The sequence below is a fragment of the Mus caroli genome, unplaced genomic scaffold (assembly GCF_978045245.1).
Source record: "Mus caroli unplaced genomic scaffold, Mus_caroli_1 scaffold_9, whole genome shotgun sequence".
In the NCBI taxonomy this organism is placed as follows: Eukaryota; Metazoa; Chordata; class Mammalia; order Rodentia; family Muridae; genus Mus; species Mus caroli.
The window spans coordinates 24,995,944-25,022,115 of NW_028227264.1; the positions used below are offsets into that span (position 1 = coordinate 24,995,944).

Here is a 26,172-nt window from a genome sequence, read left to right on the forward strand (position 1 = left end):
GGAGGCTCTTCTTTGAGACCTACCAACTTCCTCATTCGGAGAGCAGCCATTTGTAACTTAGAAATGTGTGCTGCTGCCATTACCAAGATGGATCAAGATCCTATAGAAGGGATGCTTAATTCTTGGGTCTAGTTTCTATCTATTCTGTTAGCTGTTATTTTCTCACCCCGTGGCATCCTATGATAACTATGACCTTATTGTGTAGTCTGTTAGAGAACATCTTCAGTGTCCCCTTATTTTCTGATTAGTTTATCTCCACCCTCATATAGGAGGGGCAGCTGGATGATTTTTTTCTCTAACGATACAAAAGTATGAAAGTAAAATAGACATATTAATAAACTATCAAAGTTCAATATTTCTTGTCATTACCTCTGGTCCATGACACTATCTTATATTCTGAGGAAAAATATATAAATGTCTTTCCAAATTACATCACAAATCCATATGTAACCCTAAATAATTTGGGAATGAGGATGAGTCCTGGTTTTTGAACTTAGCCTGATGTGAATATTGTGAATAAAAATGAAAAAGTTAAGAAGAGAAGGCATGCAAGTTTATGCAAAACAATCTTTGACTTCTAACAAAAATTTTACATATTTAGTGGTCCAAGCTTAATTTGAAAATCAACTGTCACAGCTTGCTCAACACTCAGGAACAAGAAACAATTTGCTCAAGAGCCTTGCTATCCAAGTGGCTTTTAAGAGCCACACTATCAGCAGAATGGTATCAAAGTTTTGTTTTACAAGTTTTAAACTGTGCTGTTGTGTTCCCTTCCCATAAAATTTTGTTGATCCATATTTTCAGCATCACTCCCAACTTTGTAACTCACACTTAGCTTCTAATTCATTTCTGAACCACCCACATAGGTCAATTTGAGTTGGGCTTTAGAAATAAGTGCCAAACATCAATAAATGGTTATCTGTGAAACAGACAGGACCTTTTGTCACAATATCAAGAAAATAATAGTGATAAGAATCATTATGATTCACCCTTCATCTAAAAATTGCTAACTAGACAAATAGCAGATGTAAGGTAGAATTTCAGAAGTGGAAAGTGACAGGAGGTATACTTTACCTGCTGTAAATCCAGAGTAATTGTCACATAATGGTATTCCACTCCATTCTTGATACTGGGACTCTGCCACCAAGTGTTCTTGCCATCAATAGCATTTGTGATCGGGTGCCTCTCTATGGAATTGGCAGCAGCATGAGAAGGAGGAGAAAAGATCAGATGGTGAGTTTATACCTGTCTCTTCAAAGAAATGGCAAAACAAAATGATGTATCACAAGCCTGTGGATAACAAGTATTAGACATCAAACCACCTCTGTTTTCATGTTCTACACAACATGCAGGAAATGACATCATCATGACTGGGCTACAAAAAAGGTACTAAACACTGACCACCAGCCTTAGACATACCTCCAGAAACTAAGTGCAAAGGAATAGTACAGAAATCCAAATAGCATAATGATCATCTGATAAGGAATAACTCTCCTGTTGGAAAGGTGCTTGAATATGGTTTATTCATATATTTTCTTCATTGCAGAGGCTTGGGCATTCCAGTATATATGTGATTTTACTATAAAATGATACCATTTTCTGTCTATGAGGTTTTTTCTAACAAATCTTTAACTGGTTACCTTTCTATCATGATATAAAACTATATTGGGCAATTCCCCAAGTCCCTTATGCAGTATTTGCTTGGCTGAGTATCACTAATTCCCGAACACCAATCTAGTCAACATTTATTAGCCAGGAGACTGGCACATGAAACTCCAATGTAACAACCAAGCACAAGCTTTCTCACACAAACCAAATCCAGACAGATTTGAAGAAAGTCTATTTTGGGATTCAAAGGGAGCCTGGGTTCAGGAAGGATGCTGAGAAACTCCTTCATCCATGACTGACTTTTAGTATATTTCTCTTCTTTCTTACAAGCCCAGAGCTCCGAGATTTGCCTGTCTTCAAATTCAGATCACATATCATAGAGCTGAATTATCTTCATGTCCCAAAGCCTTGTTATATTTTGGGCAGTGTTAGAACCTTTTCTCCTATTTCACAGGTTCTGGGTCTTTTCTCCTCATCTAAGTATACATGGGCCACACCTGGTTGAGAATGCCCAGAGCAGTGGCTGTTGGCATTCCTCAAGTCCCTCAGACTTCACATGGAAGCTAGCAAATTTGCTTGCTGAAATGTCCTTCAAGTGTCATGAGAGTCTTTGCTAGTACGTCAACCCCCTCTTCCTTTGGATAGAAGTGTGTTTAGCAGTACCAGCCTTGGGAACTTGTACAAATTAATTGTCTCAAACAATATTCAGAGGTATGGTATGATGGTTGATTTTGATTCTCAATCTAATTGTATCTGGGATCAATTTGCAAGCTGCTGACATACCTAGGCAGAAATATGGACATACCTTCCAGTGGCAGACCAACTGAAATGAGGTCCAAGGAAAAAGGTTTATGCTTTCTGCCTTGTTGCTTTTGCATCTCACTAGCAAGCTTTGCTACTCTGTTGATGCCTCTGATGCTACTGGTGTTACATTTGTTTGCTGATAACAGAATCCAGATTCTTTGGACTTTCCACATGCACTCAAGATCAATGGCTCTTCAAGAACTTGCCAGAACTTCAGCAGCAGGCTGGGATGATTAACTGAGCAGCTACTGGGTTCTCACCTTCTCCCTTGTGAAAACAGCCATTGTTGACCTATCTAGACCATATTATACAAGAAATGTTGCTTTAATATATATTCATTTTACTAGACCTGTTATAGAGAACCCTGACATAATTTTTGTCACCATGAGGAAATTTATCCTTATCCTACCCTTCAATTTGCCAATATAATACCGGAGGCAGGACATATATTTTGTCTAATGATATGAAATGAAAGACCACAAGACTTGGGGTACAAAGAGCAAGCATGTCAGAACCTAGCTGTTTCTTGGCCACCCATTTAGCACTTAACTGGCCATGGACTAATCACTTAAATTCCATTTTATCCCTAAAATGGAGATGGCAATGCTTCACTCACGGCTGCATTTTCCGGATCCTCGACTTCCAGGAGAAAATTAAAATAGAAAAACCAATATGCACATATGAGATTTATATGAGATTAATATTCTACCCTCAGAATTTTATATGTAACAGTAATCTTGAGTCTGATTAATCTTCATCTGATATATATAACCATGAATTCATCATTCATTCATAAATTGACATTAAGAATCCTATGATTAGCTTCAAAAGTAATATCAAATTAAGAAAAATTTAGCCAAAATTATCCTTGGTACTTTTATGAAGATGATGGAATGCTCATTTATTGACCTTATTAGCCACTGATCAATTAAAGCGTTTGAGTGGAATTCCTTTCTTCAGAGGCTATCCCATGAGGAACATGTTTATATAATACTAAAATAAATTATAAGCCTGTTGAGATTCATATTCTTATGAATCTTACAAACATGTTCTACTTAATAAAATTGAAGATAAAAATGAAAACTATCGTCTTCACACATAAAAATTTGATAGTAATATAAAACTTATCTTTAAAAGAAAGAAATAGCCAGGCAGTAGTGGCGCACGCCTTTAGTCCCAGAACTTGGGAGGCAGAGGCAGGCGGATTTCTGAGATCAAGGCCAGCCTGGTCTACACAGAAAGTTCCAGGACAGCCAGGGTTACACAGAGAAACCCTGTCTTGAAAAACAAAAACAAAAACAAAAACAAAAACCAAAAAAAAAAAAAAAGAAAGAAAGATAGTTTAGTCAATGAAGTGCTTATTTTGTGAATAGGGTAATCCCAAAAAAGCAGAATTGTGTGTGTGTGTTTGTATGTATGTGTGTGTGTGTGTGTGTTCTCAGAGCTGTGAAAGGTTTATCTCCACATCTCAGAACCCTGTTAGATTTGGACTGTTGGAACTTTTTCCTATAGAATCTTTGGGGTTTCCTCAGCCGCCAACATAGCTTATTTGGCAGGCTCCAGGAAAAAAAAATTGATAGACTGTACCTTAATATCAAAGGTGAGCAGATTCCAGGTATCCTCTGTCCATTACACATGAAACAGGACACACACAGCACACATCTGTGCACTGATACACATGAACACATACATGAAAGAATGTTGATTAAACTTGCCATTTTTAACTAGTGAAAATTTTAATGTTGGCTTTTTTTTTTTTAGATTTCTTTATAATCTTCAGCTACAAACATAAACTTAGGCAAAGTCTGATGCAAATGTTTTAATCTGGCTATGTTAATATAAGACAAAATAGAAATATAACATTGCCCCTGGTAATTTTCAATAGAACTACCATGTTCCATGAACTTGATTTTGTACCAAGTCTTATCACATCAACAAGCCAATGTGATGAGGCATCCTATCTCATTAATAAAAAGAAATCTGATTAATGATTTAATAGTCAGTTTCATTTGGATTCTAGTGAAGCCAGGTATAACATCCCTTTATAAGAAGGACAAATACCAGGAACATAACTGAATATCAAAAAATGTCTCTGGTAGTGTGAGTGAATGAAAAAAATCAGCACATTGGGAGCAATTCATGAAGTTTATTGGACTTGTCCTTACAGATAGCTAAATATATAGAAGATAGACAGATAGATAGATAGATAGATAGATAGATAGATAGATAGATAGATAGATAGATAGATAGATATAGATAGATAATTTTCCAGAACATTTTCCTGCCTGTTTTTGTTTTTTGAGTTTTTGTTTTGGTTCAGTTTTGGTTTTGGTTTTGGGTTTTGGTCATTGCTGTTCTCATGTGTGGAAGTAAAGTACACATACAAATACATTTCCACACAGAATTCATATGTTTGCAGCAAAGCCATTTAAATGGGACTCCTGATATCTGCTACCTCAGGTCAAACTGATATGATAGCCAGGAAAAAGATGGGAATACTTATCAACAATTAACCATAGCTCTCACTTTAATAATTATAATTTGCATGTACTGATTAATTCTTGGCAGAGTTTCCTTATTTAAAAAAGATAGAAACATCATTAGCCTCAAACAGAATAAACTGTACAAGTCAAAGCAAGAGGCAACTACATCTGAAAATTGTCTGTGGTGTCATAAGGCAGTATTCTCAAGTTGTTTGTGTTTTAATTAAGAAGCACACACTACTAGCAGCCAGAGAGTTCACCTTTCACTTTCTTCATATGATCAATGTGGGCATTGCAGATTCATTCTAGAAGGTCCTTGAATTTGTGGAAATTTATCATCTGTTACTACAACTTTTACTCAAGCATATTCACATACTTTATTGCCAATTTTTTTTATTCCTGTCAGAGCTTATTCTTTCTGAGTTTACTATATCAAAATTGATTTTGAAATGCAAGGAAGCTGCCCACACTGAAAAGTAACACCAAGTGAATCCAATCTGTGACAACTCTTTAAATGTCAGATGAGCAAGCAGAGAAGCCGGCAGCACTCCTCCCATGCACCTTGCTTCACTGAAAGAATCAGTTCTGGCTTTGACGTGAAAAACTTGGTATGCCCTCAACAAAACATAAGCATCTTACCCTGAAATGCAAAAGACCCCAAACACAGTATTTACTCTATTAACCTCTTTTCTAGATAATCAATATAGAGGCAGACATATTTTCTAAACCATATCTCTAAGTCAGACTCCATCTCTAAAATTATTAGATCAATTCCATTTTTTTGCTATGTTGTATAATATCCTCTAGGTTTGCATGTCACTTGTTTTGATAATCAAATTAGTCTTACTAACTAGCACAGCCTCTGTCTACACATGACTCTCTGTCTACACATGAATGGAGGTCTTGTTGGCCTTTTCTTAGTGCTTGACTTACTTTTTGTCTTTCCCTCATTTCCTCAATTTCTCTATGACAAAGAATATTTATGATATTACTTTATGCTTTGGTATTGATCATAGTACATGTTCTTATTCTGTGAAATAGATATCTGATTCTCAGAGGTCAAACAGCTTGGTGAGTTCCTGTTCTCAGTTACACGTCCATTGGTTTGGAGATACTTTCTGAACTGTTTCCAGTTTCTTCACTCCACACATGTCAAGACTCTGCCCTCTGAAAGTTTCAAATCTTATCATTCTTAACACCTTATACATCTTTCAAACAAGGAAGCTTTTCTGTCTTATTCTGATTTTTTTACTTCTCACCTCTCTCTTCTCCTCTTCTTTGTAATTATTAAACTCTTTAATTCATTCTTGACCTAAGTTTCTACTTCATAATGGTTTTATCAGCAAGAGATCTCTTACATTGACCCTGAATTTATGACCCTCTTCTCTCATTTCAGGACCTGTGTTGATTAACCCTTGGCTTACTAGTTAAAGGCTGGAACATACAGTTTTTTAATTGGGTATGAAAAATGGTACCTAGAAAATAATTAACCAATGAACAGTCAAGTCTCACATGAATCACCAAATTCCCAGACAGCATTCTGTGGCCAGGGTGTCTAATACCTGACTTGGAACTTCAACAAGTGAGTTCTCTTCTATTACTGAACTTTGGATATATATGGGACACTAATGCTAAATGTTTATAAAATGACAAGAGGATTCATAAAATGCTTACAGGAAAAAAATTCTGGAATTTTTAGGCTCATGAGTCCTTTGAACTTAATGCAATTTAGCCTCAATGTCTTTTCCCCCTTTCTTGTTATTGATTCCATCCAGTGCCATACAAAAGCATATATAATACATACGGTATAGATTGCTGCTGTTCTGATTGCAGATTCGGCACTGAGGGTTCCTCACAGGCTGCCCGGGGACATGTTCCACCAACTTGCAGTACATCTCGGGTCCTTTTTCCCCACATGTAGCATTGGTTGTGATGAGTGCATTCGAAGCAAGATTCAGGACAGCAGGAAATAAACCTGAGAAAGGTGACAAAGGTAGGTCAGACCATTTTTTGCTATATTTTAAAGTACAATGTAACTGACATTTTTCTGGGAATTAAATCAATCCAAATGGAAATCATCAGTCACGAAATACTCAAGGTAAGTCAGTACACTGTATCATCAAAAGTACCAAATAACCTTTTAAATATACTTCCTGGATTTTAAGATGTCCTCTTAACATTTAGCCTCTAGTATGTAATTTAAATAGTTATTCAAACCAGGCATTATATATCTAATATGATGGCATTATTCTATCAGAATCTTCTGTATGCCATGTCACCAAATACCTAGCATTAACCTATGACATGTGTAGCTTCTAGACAACTATGTACCTATCTTTTTCATGGTCCAAATATGTCACACTTACCACATAGTATAGATTGCTGCTACAACACCTTCATATGTCGACTGGAGAAAACTACTTGTTCTTGGTTTCTATTTGATCAAACTTTATCGTCGTACTTAGTGGTCATAGGCCAGAAATTGCTGCTTTGGATCTAATGTAAAGATTTGATATATGTAGCCCATCTCAATGCAAGGTGGAGCGGTCTCCTGTTTGCACTGAGAGCCTAGTGGAGGTTCTTCACTTCCTCATAGGTGATGCCTTTTCTGCTCTCTACAATTCGCACTCTATGATCCTTCTTTCAATATTAATGCAATAAAGTCAATCATCAAAAATCCCTTCTTTAGCTGAAACCTCATCATGGAAGAGACATATTTGAGATGTCAAAAACTTGAGTTGTACACAGAACATTCTAATCACTCAAGCTTTCTTGGCTCTGTAAATGTACCAGCTAAGTCTCTATCATTTTGACTGTTGACAAAAAGTCCTTTGTATTTTATGCACGGTGTTTTAACGAGACCCTTGGATTCATTAGCTTATGAATGCTTTTTGCTTCAGTTTCAGGCATTGACACATGGTGAAGACATAGTTGAGACTCAGTGATTGTGCAAGATGGAGAGATGATATCTTGGCTCAAACATTAGTCTGAACTACGTTAATAGCCACAACATGCCAGACACAACTCTGTCCACATCTACCATTGTTCTTGTGTTTTTCATCTTTGTGGACTAATTTGTGCTGCAAAACAGCGATGTGATCTGCATGCTGATTTATCTTCTCTCTATTAAGCTGCTAAACAACTTGCCTGGGTGACAGCTAGCAAGTGACAGGCTTCCCATCCCAGGAGCCTGACCCCAGAGTCTAGCCTATTAACACTACCCACAGTGCGATGTAAAATGTAGGCTTTGCCATTTTGTGTTCATTTATAGCCTTAGTTCACCTTAGAATTGCACTGAGAGAATTTTTTAAAGAGAAAAATCAGAAAGAGTACTGAGAACATTTCATTGTACTCATAAGGGTTTTTATTTAATTATTGAATTTTCCTTTAGATCAGAATAACGTAAAACAGAAAACAGTTTTAAGTATTATAATCTTTACTGAAAGTAGTCTCAAAACATGAAAATGTAAATTAGTACAACCCAAGTGATATTTCAGCTTTCAAATATCACTCACAAATTGTTATATGTAAGCAATATCCTAACTCCTTTCTGTTCCCACACTCTCCAGTCTCTAAATGCCCCTGTCTCCCATCCTCCAATAAACTGCCCTCCTTAATATTCTTGTCTTAATCTTCCTTTCAGCTAACAGTGAGCTGACATTTACAACTTTCCCTCATTTTCTAGTATTTAAAATTAACTTCTTTTATGCACTTCTACTCAGTAACTCAACCATTCTTTCTGTTGAAGTTGCTCATTTCAACATCTTCTGGTTCTCACACAATGAACCATTCTATCCATGTGACATGGGCAGTTTATTATGACCACTGTTCAGAGAAATATTTGCCAGTTACAAGGATATTATATTTGCTTCATGAAAAAATAGAGAATGTTTTATAAAAAGCAAATAGCCAATACATCAGGTACACATTTTTCATCTTGTCTTTTCTTCATACCAAATAAATGAAACAAGTTAGAAATAAGTCTTACCATTTTGTGAAGTTATGAAGTTGCAAGTTTTAAATAATTTGTCTCCAGGGTACTAATTCTACATCTTTGACATTTTACTCCCTCGTTTAGTAAATTATATATGATGAAATAATGAAGGTTCATCTAGGTGTCTTTCTCCTCTGCCATTCTGAACTACTTTTTGGTATTGTCCTATTACTCTTTCAGAGATATTTTGAGCATGCGCTAAGCCATATATCCAAATCCTTGAGAACTACTAGAATGAGATTTATGAGGCAAGGAAGTGTAAATGAACTCTTGGGAGAAACTGAAGCTTACAGGAAAGAACAAGTGCGCCAGCCAGAGGAAATGGTATCTGAGCTGGACTCTTGCCAATCTTTTGGTCTTTGGGAAACCATCAGAGTATTTGAACCAGTCTTTGTCCTAGCACATAAGAGAATGTCTTTGGATAGGTATGTGACATAGACATTGATACACAGATACAAATAAAATACACACAGTGGTTCTTCAAGGCAGATCATTACATGGCTGTCATTGCTGACAACTTGTTTTTCTTATTCCCCTCTTCTTCAAAGATTTAAAGTATTAAATGATAGTATAAGAGGAAAAAAAAAACATATGTTTGGTTTTCTGTTTGGGAGAGAGCTAGATCTTTCTGAGTAATAACATGAGGATAGGTAGATAAGTTCTGCTAACATTTCCCTGGAAAGCCAGTTTGTTTTTTTATTTGCTTGTTTTGTTTTGTTTGTTTATAGAACCTCTGGCCTGCTGCCACATGTCTAAAACTTCCTCAGAACATTGTGAATTTGATTCTGTCATTTCTTTCTCTTCCTTAACTATATGTCTCCTCAGATAAGTTTTGAACTTCATATCTCATCGGTCTTGTCTTGCTAATATTGACAGACATTTTCTCTCAAGTGGTACAATGCTATAGGACTCAATTTGTGACTAGGCCTGTGCTATCAAAGGCCAAAACTATCATAAAAGAAGGACCAGAAATAGAGAGGAAGCATCACATTAACTAGTGTGTATTCTAGGTTTATAATACAGAAAATTGAATTCCATGGGATTTCCCCCACAGGGATATATGGATAAAATGAATGAGAAAGTTGGAGCCATAGAGGATTATAGACACCTAAGTGACATTGATCCAGAAACTATAATCTGTTTCTTATAATGTGAATTTCCAATCATCTACTGTGTAATTGCACTTTTACAAAGACGTGCAGTTTAAAGATGAGTAACAAAAAGTTAAGACAGATAATGTAATTTGAACCTAGCTCTTGAAAGCTCATTTTGCTTGAAGAAGTCTCAGACACTGATCCTCTGAAAATCCTAACAATTTAAATACTTCACAAAATATATAACTTAGATATCACTCCACTATTGCTTCATAGGGTATTTAGACATTATACTGAAGATATTAATACAATTAACATTTAGCCTCTTTCACTTCTTTTCCATTGATTTATTTCTACCATAGTTATTGATTATATACTCAAAATTAACCTCTTTACAATATAATTGCTTTGCTTCAAGGTCAGGGAGCAGCTGCTTTATCAAATTTTATCACATTTTTCTGTTTTGTTTTTGTTTTTGTCTTTTTTTAATCAGTTAGGGTATTGGTCCTGGAAGGCCCTCAATTAGTTGGTAATGACAAATTCAAATAATTGGTCGATATTTGAGCTTTTATTGAATTCTTGGCATGTCGTATTATGGATTAAAATGTGTTTTCATTATATACTAAACCTATTAGGCTATTCCCATTCATTCTCACTCAAAAGCATCAGGGTGATATTTATTGTCATATTGAATATGGGTCACTTGCTAAGATTGTGTAACCACTAGGAATATAAGTGAACTACAAATAGCTGATGAACATTCTAAGAGTATTTACATAGAGTTGTTAAATTCAATTTGAGATATTGTAATTTTAACAACATAAAACTCAGTGGTTATTATTTCATATAACTATGATGGATATTTTTCTGAGTAGACTTTAAACTACATAAATTTAGTTAGATTTACTGTCATAAAATCCCAAGTCTTATGTAAACCAAATGAATATTTACCTTTTATATATCATTTGTATGAAATATTATAATGTGCATACTACTTACAAAGTAATTTATTTGGTTTTCATATATATATAAATATATATGTATATATATATATATATATTAAGTAGACAACTTGGAAAAGTAAGTGAACAAATAAAAATTTTGCTTTCATATGGCAAATATTTAGAATATTCACTACGAGGTCACTGGTTTTGTGGGTATATTTACATTGTTTGCTTGTTTATAACATGGCACGTCCTTATATGTGTGAACTATGTACTAGCGCTTCCACAGATAAAAGCTGTAAATTCCCTAAATACTTGACAGTGTGTTGACATGTGAGCTGCTGTCAAATCTGAAGAACTGTGAATATTAAAGGCAGAGGACTTTGTGTGTGTGTGCACAAAAGGAGAAAATGACATGGGATCATTTCCCAAAACCCACAGTGTCCTTCCCTAGGAGGATCAAAGAGCAAAGCTGAGGAGCCATAACAGTGCTTGTGATGCAGGAAAATCCTGGAACAGTGAGGAGTGCAGGAAAATGTCCCTAAACCTGTCACACACTCCTCAAATGTTAGATGCCAAGAATATCACCCTAACAGGGGTTAGTTGGACTGCACAGAGGGTACAGATTTGATTTAGATATGTGAATGCAGTTAAACAACTACCAACGCTGAAAATAGGTGCTTATTCTTTACAAGAACATAACAGAATCCTGAGTTTCTACCATGAATCTTTCACAAAATCCAATGAGCACCAAAACAAAAAAATTCTAGACAAAGAAATGCTAAAATTTAACTCAAATAAATCTCCATAGGGACCACTGCTGAGATCAAACAGATACTGGAATGAGCATGTAGAGCTTGATTTAAGCTATATTAATTGATATAGTCTCATGGACACACAAATGCATAATGCTTACAATGGCAAGAAGTTTACGATTATTGTTATCAAAGTTGAAATAAAAAACACATAATTCAATTAGCTGAAACGTTTAAATCAATCACATATTAATAGAATTAATTAACTAATTAATAAATATAAAATTTATAAAAAGTGGCATAACAGAAAAAAGTAGAAACTTTAAGTAAAAAATTAATATATAAAAATTAAATTAACAGATCATTAATATAAACAGTCATACTGAATCTCTGGGGAAAATCTAATGGGAAAATTATTGCTGCTTTTAGAGGCACAGGTTAACTAGGAAGATGCTTAAGGAAAACTCTGACCATAGCAATATGTTCAATGTTTTGTATTATACAAGCCTGCCAATACTTTGTGTTATACAAGCATATGTATCTGTGAAAGCTTACTGTTACCTGGTGTGAATAACCAGTATGTTCAGGAAAGGCTTATGCCTTTGTTGTGGGTTATTTAAGAAGTATAGCAATCCTCAACTCCTGTTAATGATGAATATGACACTGAATTTCTTCTCAGTTATGAAAGGGCTACTTCAAACTCCAAATTGAGATGAAACATATAAAAAATGAGGAGGTTTCAAAGTCAATGTATGCATGTGTATGTGGTGCCTGCATGTGCATGTGCTTGTGGACATATGCATGTGTGCATGTGGAGGTCAGAAGTCAACATCAAGTCTCTTGATATGCTGCCTGTAAGAAGAGGATCTCAAACTAAATCTACAGCTCACTGACTTCTCCCTACTGGTTGGCCAGAGAACTCCTCCCAGCACTTGGATTTCAACACATGCTCTATGTGACATGGATGTAGATGGTGGGGATCCAACTTTAGGACCTTTTATTTGATCAATAAGTTTTGAACTGACTGAATGGTCTCTTATCCCTGAAATTTCATTTTACTTCCAAAGCCCTGCCATCTCATCCCTGTTCATCTATGTGAGTGGTGTCCTTCTCTGCTCCTTCCCTGCGGAGTCGTGACTATTCTGCTACCACTTCCTGACCGCATGCAGTCAGGGTCATGGGCCACTTCTCTGCTAGCTTATGTACATTGTATCCTTATGTAACATTCAGACTAACTAGCTGTTCTGTGTGACTTTGCCATTGTCACTGAAGTGACCTTTCTAAAAAATCCTGTTGCTTTCTTGCTTTAAGGTACTTGTGGATTAACTGCTACATACAGCATAGTGGCCATAGTTTTATGGTTGGTTACGTATTAATACCAGACTGTATACCTTCATGGATGCAAGTTGGCTGACATGCTCCTGTTTACAGATATAGCCAAGTGCTTTAAAAACCACTTTGGGGGACAGCATCTTGTCCTTTCTACAGGTCTGTGTAAGATGCTCATCTACTCAACTCTTGTGACCTAGATCAAATCTCCCTCACTCTGAGGATGTGTTTCCTGATTTTGCTACACTGAATTTCTTTCCTTCTTGGCATAGCTTAGCACATTTTATTACAAACCTCATAATGTTTTAATCCTGTACCATGGATGTCTAGTCTATAACATGACTGAGTATATCAATAACACTATCTAACATTAATACCACTGAAATGAAAATATATTGGATGAGAATAAAAACATGCATTGAATAAACGTTCCGGAGAGGACTCATACCCACAAAGCCCATACGTTTACTGGAGTCTTGTTATGATAAAATATAGAATTGTTTTGATATTTAGCCAAAATGGCAGAAAACTGAAGGAGACGTTCACTAATTGAAAAATAAAGAAAACTTTTATTGTAGTTTGCTGTCCTCCATCCCTGCCTGTTCCATATCTATTTTCTTTGTTTCTATTCTTTCTATTTTTTCTTTCTATTCTATTACAAATGAAAAAAATGGATAGGTGCTTCATTTAGATATTTATAGGAAAAAAACAAAATAAAACAAAACTGTAAGTTTCCTGTTGCCTATAGCATAACAGCCTGATTTCTTGGTAACCTGAACATTTGCAGTCCGAGACCAACCACCAATCACAATTATTTTCAAAAAGATACAACAATAATACAATGATCATCCATAGTCACAGGTTATTTTACAATTGGATTTTAAAGTGAAAAACTTATTTCTTTCCTTTTCAGCCATTGAATTTTTTACCTGTGTTATCTTTGTATAAATATGAACAAACTTCTTTTTAAATGTCATTTATAAAATGTCCACTATATCTAGTGTATATATTCAAAACAATTTAATACTATGTGGTATTAATACTTACAGAGATATTTTGTCTTTGTTCCCAGGTTAATGGACTAAATAAATATTTTGGAGTACTGTCTTCATTACTTATGATTAGCACAATATTGTACTTCTCAATTAACAGCCAAAAGCACCTATATGGACATATACATGTATGTATTTGTAGGCATATATATGCACTTACTTTTCAAAGAATGTGTCTGGCTAGTATTCATAATACATCTTGAAATATTCACATTAATACACACAAGTGATATTTGGTAGCTTGCTGGGAAAAATCCTTGAGTCACTGAAACAACTGTTTTCAATAGATTTATTTTAGTTGCAAAGTTCAGTCGTGTATTATTAATAACACATGACAGATCTCTTCCTTCTTTCCTGTCATTTCCTCCCTTCTTGTCATAGTAGTCTGGTTATCCAGTATTTCTTCTCTGAGTTGTTGCCAAGCACCTATCACCTTCCAAGAGAAAAAAAACTAGTGTGTAGAGTGGGACTGTTTGAATGTTTCTAATTTTTCATTTCAGTTTCTGGGTCTGTAGAGCATTTTAAATATATTCATGTGTGTAAACAGGGCTGTTTCCAAGTGATTCGCTATTTAAAAGACGAAAAGAGAACATGCCAATTGCAAATGTTCTAAGATGTGTCAAGGAAGTAAAAGAGACACTTGTCTGTTGAAATCCTAGCTATGTGGGTGTGTAGGAATACACTAGTATAAAACAAAATTGGAAGAAAACAAAATGTTGCAGAGAATGGCTTCCAGCTGTGCACCACAGGAAGTAGCTTAATGCTCTCCATCCACAATGCAGATGAAGAGTTTTATAGAACTGAAAAAAATCAGCTCAATTTGAACTAATAGCCGTCCAGACACACAGCACTTGCAAGCAAGGAGAAAAATAATGTCAAATCTAGTTGGCCAGAAGCAAAGAAGCCAGGAGACAATGTATTCCACTTCTGTTTCCATGGCTTGCAAATCTGTGACTTAACTCTGGCCTTCCAAAATAAAAGAACATTTCCAAAGGTCTCTGCCTTACTTTGGTCTTCATTCTTGTTTTGTTGTTGTTGTGTTGTTTTGTTTTCTTTTAATCGCCAGAAACAAACAAACAAAAAGTAGTTCATGTTCCTCTGCAGAATTAATTTTATTTTTTTTGTTTTTGTTTTTTTGTTGTTGTTGTTTTTTTCGAGACAGGGTTTCTCTGTGTAGCTCTGGCTGTCCTGGAACTCACTTTGTAGACCAGGCTGGCCTCGAACTCAAAAATCCGACTGCCTCTGCCTCCCGAGTGCTGGGATTAAAGGCGTGCGCCACCACGCCGGGCCAGAATTAATTTTAAAAGTCATGCTAAGTCTTAGTCTGTTGGGTTTTTTTTTTTTTTTTACTTTGAATAGACAAAGATGAAAAGTAGGCTTTTTCTCCTTTCATCATCAAAAGGGAAATAAACCAAACATGATCATGTGAACTGCCATTGATCAGCTGAGACCTATCTGTGTTAACTCTAAATAATAGATACCACAATTGGGTAGGTATTATAAACACAAAATTGGCTTCTCACTTACGTGGTTCAGTTTAGAAGACATTAGTACAAAGGACACCAGTGTTTTAAATCAAAGCAGAATTATTTTATCAATTTGCTGTGGCCTATAATTTAGACATACCCAAGAAAATAACAATCATTGCAATCCAAATCCAGAAAATCATATTAGTTTAAAAACAGTGCTTCCACAGGGTGATTTTTGTATATCAATCTCTCCTAGTTTCTCAACATACTTTGTGAAATTAATTTTAACTATGCTATGCTTGGCAAAGCACTTACTATAACATACTTCTTAAAGTTAAAAAAAATCAAATTTAGCAAGATATCTTTGTGACTACATTAAACACATTTTCATCTCAAGCTGAACTGCCCTAGAAACAGGTCCCTTCCATACTCTGCTCCCTTCCCTTACCAAAAATCCTGTTGTCTTGCAAACATTGCTCTGCTTGCATTTCTAGTCCCTACAAAAGGCATGGATCCTACCTGCCACCTGGCAAAACTGGAATTCATCCACCGTTTTGTTTGGGTTTGATTATGTGCTTCCTGTAGGAGAATCCAGAATAAGCATCCAGATTGTGTTCAAAATGAGTATGTAAAAAAATAATTATCTTTGTTGAGACTGCTATTTGGAATGTTCTAGCAGAAGGGTACCCAGGTATATATTGAAGAGGTGGCAGTCAGGTGAATCAACTTCATCCAGGCTCCTTTCAGCTCTACTTCATCAGTATCAGCAGAACACTTACTTGCTCAGTACCTTCTCTTGTCTGCCTACTCCAAAATCAACCCTTGAAATCCTATGTCTCACTGGCAGGTCTTTAACTCCCTAAGGCTGAAATTGACAGACTCAAGCTGGCAATAGCACAGGAAAGGTCTTTGTAATACAGAAAAATAAATGGAAAAACTTTATGCCTATTTCTGCTGTTAATAATGACAAAATGAAAACTGGAAAACCTCTATATACCACATGCTATATCAGGACATGCTTGCAGTTATAGCCTTCAAGCAAAACTATCAGATGGGACTCACTCACTCACGCTCTGATGAACACAACTCCCTCAGGAGAGGTGGTATTATATGATCTTTGGTGTCTGCTCCTTTATCTTTATTCCTATTGATGAAACCCACATGAAAATCTGGCTATGCCTTCTGTTTACCCCAATCTTAAAACACCTACAGGAGTGAAAATAAGACACTTTCATTTATGTCATACTTTGTTTCTGAGTAGCGGAGTTCATTGGAAACTCTTATGTCATTCTTCCCTCCCAATAATTTCATATACTTCCAAGTCATCTATGGAGTCAATAACTCTTCACTGTAGCTCCAGGAAAGAAATGTTTCTGAGCTTTAGACCTGCTTATCCTCATTTTGCCTGGCAAGTCCTCTCATATATTCAAGATGCATCAAAACTCTACTCAAAGGGAAGATGGGGATTTCTTCTAAACCTTACCCAACACCCTCTCTGAATTCATGACTCCTGCGTTTCTCTAGTTCAAAGTATGCTACTCAGACAACCAAGGGCATCATGATGAAAACTGGCAATCAATAAATATTCACATCATTTCACCACTACACACTACTCTAAATATAAACCAATTTTAAGTCCACCTGTGTTTTCATCACCTCTGCCAACCTGGGGAGACAAGTCACCAGCCTTTGTAACATCAGAACTTCTGCAGTCACCTGTTGGCAGACTCCTGATGGCATTTTGCTTTTCTTTCAACATTTTTTTTAAACATAAAATGAATCCTCTGTAAGATGCAAATCTGATTAAGTCACTCTTTTTTAAAAGACTTTTTTCAACAGACTGTATGTGCATATAAACATAATATTACCGTGACCGACAAGGTCTTCTGATCACACTCTCTAGACTCCCATCCTTAGTAGGTTGGACTTTAGGAAAAGGCAATATTTTGGTTTTTCTTCCTTGTGACTCTAGAAGAGTCTTTACTGTGCATAGGTCAGGTTTCTGCCCTCGATTTTGTCTTTGCTGTTTTCTCAAGAGGTGTGTGTGTGTGTGTGTGTGTGTGTGTGTGAGAGAGAGAGAGAGAGAGAGAGAGAGAGCAGACAGACAGACAGAGACTGAGAGACAGAGACAGAAGAGAGAGGGGAGAGGGGAGACAGAAACAGAGGGAGAGAGAGAGGGAGAGAGAAACAGAGGAAGAGAAGGAGAGAGAGAGAGAGAGAGAACACTAAGGGCTTTGTACATACTATATACCATTCTACCACTGACTTATATACCAAACATTATTTTTTTTTCATTTCTTCCCCACCCCATAAGATAGGATTCCTCTGTAGACTAACCTGGCTAATGTCCTGGAACTTAGTTTTTAAACCTTGTAGAACTTGCTTTATGGCCTGGAACTCATGGCAATCCACCTGCCTCTGTCTCCCAAGTGCTGTGATTGAAGGCATGTGCCACCACACCTGACTTGATTTTTTTTTTTATTTCAATACATGGTTATTTGCTTATCTAGGTTCACCTTGATCTTGTCATCCTTCTCCCTCAGCCTACCGAGTAACTATAGTCATAGGTCTAAAGCACCAGATAGCATCTTCTGTTATAAGGCCTGAGTCTATCTTTTTTTTGTAAAGAGCTAAATACCATGTGTGATTTTTTTTAAATGTGTGAAATATGAATTCTGTGATAGAAGAAATAATACATGTTTTGCTTTCTGTTGGTGCTGATTATCAAATTCTCAGAACCCAGGGAGCTATACACATGAGATGCAGGGAAATAGTCTCCCATTTGAAACTGTCTCAGAATTCAGTATGAAGTTTTGGAGGGTTCTGAAGACCCAGCACACCTTTACATACACTACTCACAAAATTAAAATCAAGGAAGCACAGAACCAATGCTATAAAAACAAGATACACAAGATACAATGAGATATTACTTTCATTGTTCTAGTGACAGGCAGAATAGAAAATATTTAAAACCAGTGTTTCCTATTTACTTAGTTAATTGTTTTCTTAAAACCCTATTATTTTCTTCTGGGTAGATTTAACATTTTCTGTGTTGGAACATAAACAAAGCTTTTCATATTTTGTGTGGTTTTAATGAGTTGTTTTTAATTTGTTCACATACCTCAGTCTATGTCCCTTACACAGATTAAAAGACTCAAGTGAATACATTTCTCAGTATCATTAACTACAGTATGGCTTCTAGAACTTTCCCAATGCATTTCACACTGCACCAGGCCTCACTCTAAGAGGTAGGCTGAGGAGTTAGAATACGGGATGGGTGGGGCCAGGAGGCGAGTGGGGGCTTTATAGCTGACATATGCATCTAATTCAGTTTTGTGCTATCAAGGCAAATTCTATGCACTCTTGGTCCATTTATGGAAATACTTGTTTTATAGCAAATTCCCTTTAAAGTGAAATCTGACAGTGTTTATAGGAAAACACTTTGTTCTCTAGCAGCTGTTTGAACACACACATAAAAATGCAGGAAAACACAAATATTCTGCTGCTTCTTGTAACTACTTAAAACTCAGCATTTTACAGTCACTGGGCACAGTTTTGCTAATAATGCTTTTTGCTTTTCATTTACCAAGTATACATAAACTCTCACACATAATGAGTTTTCTGTCAGAATTTTATTTTTGTCTTTTAACACCCTTCTGTGAACAGTTGACTTTCAGTTCCTTGAAGGCTGGGGCTGTGGTGTCTTAATCTTTTCATTCTCAGATACTAGTCTTTAAGCACACACATAAAATCATCAACAACAACAAAAACTCATTAAAGATCCCTCAAAATGAGTGAGTCACCTAAGATTATGACCTTTAAGAAATTCTACATGGAGTACATTCATTATACTGTACCTGATCTAATAAAGCCAAAAACAAAATAAAAATCATTCATGCACCTGTCAGTCAGGTGCATGAACCACGAACCTTTGAGCCATTGTAGATAATACATATGGAACCCTCAAATTTACATAAGTATTTTTACTTTTCTCTGGATTGAGTTCCCCCACTCTCTCTCTCACTCCATTTCTCCCCTCCTCCTTTCTCCTCTCCTTTTATCCCTCCTTCACTCCCTTCTTCACTCTAACATATAAATCTCTTACATATACTGGGTGAGCACTGTTAACTCAATTGTAAAAAGCAAATCAAGGAATAAGAGCAATGAAAGATGGCTTTCTAAATATGAGACGCGCTTTTCTAGCCAATGAAGGTTCTTCTGAAAGTATCCGACATATGTTCATTGAATTTCTCCAGCAGTTATTCAACTGAGACATAACATCACAAAGGGATGGGCACAAACCAAGTCCTTTGTCTCCACAGAGCTACAGAGCAGTGCAACACAGTTATGTAACATAGTTTCCAAATAAATGTCATAAAGTGTACTGCCATATTAAGAACAAAAAGGATCTGAGTGGAGTTGACAGTTAAAGAGGCTCAAAATTAAGGAAATGGAGTCTGGCTTGAGGTCAGTCAGAAGGTGAGCAATGATAACAGTAGACAGAATTCCAGGGAAACAAGCCCCATCTGGTATTTACATTCCTAGGCAGGGATCAGGACACAGATTTGGAGAAGACAAAGTGAACTCAGACCTGGAGCCAGTTATCTGTCTCTCAGCCAGCAGCTTCCCAAGGAAACAGCACTGCATTCCAGCCGAGACTCAGAGGACCCTTTAATATGCAAGCAACTATAGCTTTGTAACTACACATAAGATATTTACAACTGAGCCGGGCGTGGTGGCTCACGCCTTTAATCCCAGCACTCGGGAGGCAGAGGCAGGCATATTTCTGAGTTCGAGGCCAGCCTGGTCTACAAAGTGAGTGCCAGGACAGCTGGGGCTTCACAAAGATATTTACAACTGGTCACCCTAAGGTCTTTGAAGGGACGTGGACACCAAGGGGCTGGAAGATGGCCCAGTGGGTGAAGTACTTGAACTCTAATGAGGAATTGTGCTTGGCTCCCCAAAACCCATGTAAAGCCAATGTGGTAGGGTAGATCGTGACCCAAGTTCTAAACAGAGAAATGTTGCAGGGACAGTGGGAATTATTTTCTATAATATGAAAAAAGAAAGGGCTTCTTACACTAAAGCTGACTGTTTCCCAATCAGCTTGGCACTCATTTTGAGGCCTCTGTTGCCTCAAAATGCTATCCTATTTAGGACAAAGGGAAACCTCTCTTTCATGTGTCCAAGGAAGGTAAGAATTGGGAATGTCTCTTCCTACAAGAAAGATACCCAACATGGGAAATTTTATCTGAAATCTGATACAGAAGTGTTCATGCAACTGTCCTCTAATTAAATATTCCTATCAGTTTGCATCTCTGACTCCAACAATATGACTGCATAAAATTCTATGTGCTTTTGAGGTTTTATGTTCAGCCATACATGGCACACTCTTATTTATACTCTCTGGTATGTAGTTGCATGATCATTAGAGCCTCCATTGCAGATGCCTAATGCAATCTCTGTTCACTCTAGCTATTTTCCCTCATGCTAGCACATCAAGTAATTTCTTCATCACCCTGTTTTAGTGCCATAAGATTTTTTTGCTTTCCCAGTAAATTGCTTTTTTGTTTCCTGCGTGAAACATCTGATTTATGTCTACAAAATCCATGAGTTTATTGTTCTCTTCCTGATTCTTGATTAATGTTCTGTCTACTCTTGGACCACTGGCTAATTTAGAACTATATTGTGTCATCTGAACTCATAAGCTGGGATTATATTCTGAAATTGCTTTAGAGGGGAAAACATTTGGGGATTTGGATCCGGTATTATAACCAATGGCTGGGCATTTTTTCCTTATTATTATAGGATATCATTATTGCCACCAGCAGGGACTTTGGAACTTAGAATTCACAGTTTAGAGTAAAATATTCCAAAATATGGTTCATTTAATCAAAATAATAATAATAATTACAAGTTGAAAATATGCTATGTACTTAAACAAGAATATATCTATATGATTAAGCAAGAGACCCCATTTGTTTGGGCTCTAAATCCATTCAAATCTCAAGGTTAACTTATCAAATGATGTGTTTTCAGTGTATGACTTTCTTCACTCACAAAAATGTAAATATTAACTTGTCCCAAGCATGTTGAAACAAGGAATATAAGCACCATTTTGAAAATGCTAGATATTTGCTTGACAACAACAAACATGCCCAGAAAACATTATTTTTTAATAACATAAATATTGCCTACTTTGTCAGATTTGGAAATCATGTTTCTGAAAGAAATAGGTAGGTTTGGAGCCTCAAAATTATAAATGAAAAGAATATTTATTGATTATCTCTCACTAAACCAAATTGAAAACACTGTCAAATATTTTATCTGCTCAACATAATTCCAGATCCAATAAAATGCTCAAATACTTGACAAATAAATTAACCAGAACACAAATACAATATGAGGCAAATGCTAGCATCATTCATAGACATGAGCATTGCAAAGAGTGCTACAAGTGGTTTATAATTCAAAGCCTGATTGTAGATATATGCTCACAGGATTTGGAATCCAACTGAAGCAGCATTTCCTTCTTTATAATCTGCAGATGTTATTTTTATTGTCCTTTTAAATTCTGATTATTCTCCATGACTATAGTAGTCTTCATTTATATTAAAAGAGATTAACATAACTAGTTTCCTATGCATTGATGTAAATTAAAGCTCACAGAAGTCTACTTTCTTTATTACCACAGATCTCTAGAATCATAAATAATTTTCAGTTAACTCTGAGATGAAATATGATGATTTCCTCTAAGTAATCGAGCTCCTTTACATTATCACCACAATCTACAATATCTATCAAAATGTATTCTAATTTTTTCCTATTTAGTTCTCAATTAAAGTGCCATTTTGTAGTTAAAAGAGTTCCATCTTCTGTCTGAATGCACCACCCAACTTCCTACCTTCTCTAGCTGCTGCTCATGCCTGCACATGAATTATCCCTCATAAATTCTAGAAGGGTTTTCTTCAAAATCTGCTTAAATTCATCTCTTTGGGCTAAAAATAAATCTTCATTCCTTCTTCTCCTTCAGCAATGACTTTACAGGATATGACATTTTACTTTAAAATCCTCCTTTTATTTTTTTTTTTAATGCAGATGGACTTGTGGCATAAGAAGCCATGTTTCTACCAGCTTGAATTTCCACAATGCCTAGCATATCTGTAGGTGTATTATAAACACACAAAAGTTCCTAATAAGTACAACTCCATTCACTTACAACATAATAATATAAAATTTCCTGTAAAAAATGTATGTGGACTCATATCCACATATAAAAACCTGCCAATCAATTTGCTAAAAGTATGTATATATAGGCAAATTATTATGTGTGAGTCATTTATTCTTTCAACAAACATTTACAGTGCTTGCTATAAATATATGAGACTGCATGGTTGTTAATTTATCTAACTTCATGATTTGGCTGAGAAAGCCTTGTATATGGAAAAGATAGAATGTGTTGATAATAAGCTAAAGGCCTTTTATTCATGGAGAGATTCCTCTATTTTTTTTCTTTTTTCAACTCATTTTCTTTTTCTTTTAACAGCACTAAGATCTTCTCTTTCAATCAGGGACATTTCTTTTAAGTTTTCATGCCCAACAGTTGACATTTTTTTACTGTCTAAAAATCAAAACTAGCTGGAATTTTCCAGTTTTAAAAATGTTCAGTTTTAGTTACACATGAATAGAGAAAGTTAGGTCTGAGCAGATGGCTGTCAAAACACCAATGACTGCACACCATGGCTGAGAACTTGCACACAAAAATATGCAACTTAGTGCACAGTATAGACTTCTTCCATGTAAATGCCAATGGCCATCTGGCTTGGAAGCTCTGCAAAATCAATTTGATGCAATTCTATATTTGCCCTGTCTTCCACTGATATTAAAGTATATCAGCATCTGTTAGAATCCCTAACAGGAAAAAAAAATTGTCCCCAGAACCATTCCAAGCTTCTACATTTTACTTTCCAACATTAAAAACAGCTGGATGTGGAAACATGACTCCCACAATAAGGCATGTCACTTACATGAATGGAGATGGTTGGAAACCAGAAAGAGTTAATGTGTTTCACTTAGAATAAACTCTTTCCCCTATGGGATCACATAAACACTAACTGTTCACAAATAGCTTTATTCTTATTGTTTCCTAAGAGTGTAGCTACTACATTCCTCTCTGCAGTTAGGTTCAACTTTGTGTACATTTATGCAAAATATTTTACTGCCATATTGCTGGAAATTCAACAATCTGCTTTAATTAAATTGTTACATAACTTAATAGGAAAATATACATTCTACAAATTGGGTTGCTATATAGTGAATATAACTACCATAGGCATTTTTTTCTGTTGGGTCAAAACATATTTTTTTATTCTATACAACAAAAAGTTAATTGCCATTATGATTTTATGTGGTAGACTCTTTTATGCTAGATTATATTAAACATGAAATTACTAACAGATATTACAGGAAAAATCCTCAAAGAAAAATGTTTATTATTGAGGAAGTATACTAGAATACAGAGAAGAACACAAATTGCAGTTGATACCTGAGTTTGATTCAGTAAAGGAATATATCATATAACATTGCATATATGAGTGTGTTTAGAGGTGTTCAATATTTTAAGTGTAGAAAGATTGGGGACCTAGTCTGAAAGTTGGGATGCAAGAGCAAATACTTTGACCCACCAAAAAGAAATCACTGTGAATGTTCCTGTTGCTCCTCAATGCAAATGGCATTTACTTAAATGAGCAGTAGCATCCATAGGTAGATTGTGACCACGGAGCTCTCATCTCTGTTGTTCAGTGGCTGGTCAATTTCCTATTAAAAGTGTATGAATTTGCCCATACTACTGAAAGAAGCAAAAGTGGTTTCCATGATTTAAATATTCTTAGGTCTTTATTTATTTATTTATTTTGACTTCTGATATGGTTAATCTCTTCTCTCTGAGAACCCCTCAGTTTACGTAGGATTCCTCCTGGACTCAGTTGTAATGACATTGATGAATAATGTGACGGCAGCCACACTGAAGAAAGAGCTAAGATCCTCATCCATGAGGATAAAGTAATCATTCTCTAACCCTGATTTTAAAATATCCTTCAGAAACATTTGTGATTTGAGCTTGTGAGTTTGTTTAAAGAATAGCATGTACCCAAATACCATCCCTTCTATTAAAATGTACACCAGTTCTTTTTTAGAAATTCATGCAAGCTTAGAGTAGGGGAAGGGGAAACTGAGAAAAAAATTTGCATTTTTGTAATTGAAAGTGAAAAGTCTCCTTTATATAAAAATAGAACATATTTCATATAATTTTCTACATCTCAATGATCTCTTTCCTCAATGATTGGAACTAAATTTTTTAGTCAGGGTTTCTATTCCTGCACAAACATCATGACCAAGAAACAAGTTGGGAATGAGAGGGTTTATTCAGTGGAAACTGTTCATCACCAAAGGAAGTCAGAACTGGGACGCAAGCAGGTTAGGCAGCAGGAGCTGATGCAGAGGCCATGGATAGATGTTATTTACTGACCTGCTTCCTCTGGCTTGCTCAAATTGCTTTCTTATAGAACCCAAGACTCCCAGACCAGGGATTGAACCTCCCACAAGGGGCCCTCCCTCCTTGATTACTAATTGAGAAAATGCCTTGCAGCTGGATGTCATGGAGGCATTTTCTCAACTGAAGCTCCTTTCTCTGTGATAACTTCAGCCCGTGGCAAGTTGACACAAAACCAGCCAGTACATAGACACTCGGTTAAGTTCTCAATACAGACACCTATAATGTTTAATAGAGAACATTCACTCTTGCAAAATTCATTTATAAACACTATGGACACTGAAACTATTTAGCAATAGACTAATTTTTAAATGAAATTCTTAAGACCTTGTGTTTTTATTCTGATTTTACTACACTGTTGCTTTATCAAAAAATGGAAAGATACATTTACATTATAAACCATGTAAGCTTATTTAGACATATCTTTGGGTACTTGCTAAATGGGCTACATATTTTTATTTGATGTATATTTCCTCTAGAAATTAGAAAGTGATTTTGTCATACTTCCTACATTTTCCCACATGGTTTGGTATAATTATCTTATATGTATGTACCATGGAGCTTAAATAATTTCAATAATAAGGGTGAACATAGGGTCTATGTAAAAATTCTGGGTACTAGAGAGATAGTTCAGTTGGGTAGAGCTTGTAATACTCTTACAGAGAACCCTGTTCAATACCTAGCAAACATGTCTGAGACTCCCACCCATATATAATAACTCCAGCTCCAGGGAATTTGATGTTCTCTTCAAGCTTCTGAGTGTAGTGGGGAAATGTGCAAAAGCCCACACATGTACACTTGAATGCACACATTTTTTTAAATTCTTTAGACATATTTGAAATTATGAATTATCTTGCACAACTGTAACAAATGTAAGAAAGAACTACAATGCTCTTGTTTATGCAGCTTTTAAAAATGTCTTTCAATATGACCAGCAGGTCAGCCTCACTCCACATTTTTGTGGTTATTATCATTTAGTTTAGAGTCAATGAGTATGTATTTTTCATCTATGTGTTCACTTCTACATAATATTTTCAGACACACCCAACAAATACTATTGCATGGAATGAATGGAAAAGACAAACATATT

The 26,172-nt window shown here is 35.8% G+C and overlaps 1 protein-coding gene across 4 annotated transcripts in view; it reads right to left on the reverse strand.

Annotated features, from left to right (window-relative positions):
- Positions 1–26,172, reverse strand: part of Lama2 (laminin subunit alpha 2) — a 621,901-nt gene that overhangs the window by 469,139 nt on the left and 126,590 nt on the right. For all 4 annotated transcript variants that reach the window (XM_085842707.1, XM_085842706.1, XM_085842705.1 and 1 more), the window contains exons 2-3: positions 6,700–6,870; positions 1,075–1,187 (exon numbers count right to left, since the gene is read on the reverse strand). In XM_085842707.1, coding sequence (XP_085698833.1) covers positions 1,075–1,187; positions 6,700–6,870 — 284 coding nt within the window. The remainder of the gene's footprint in view (positions 1–1,074; positions 1,188–6,699; positions 6,871–26,172) is intronic.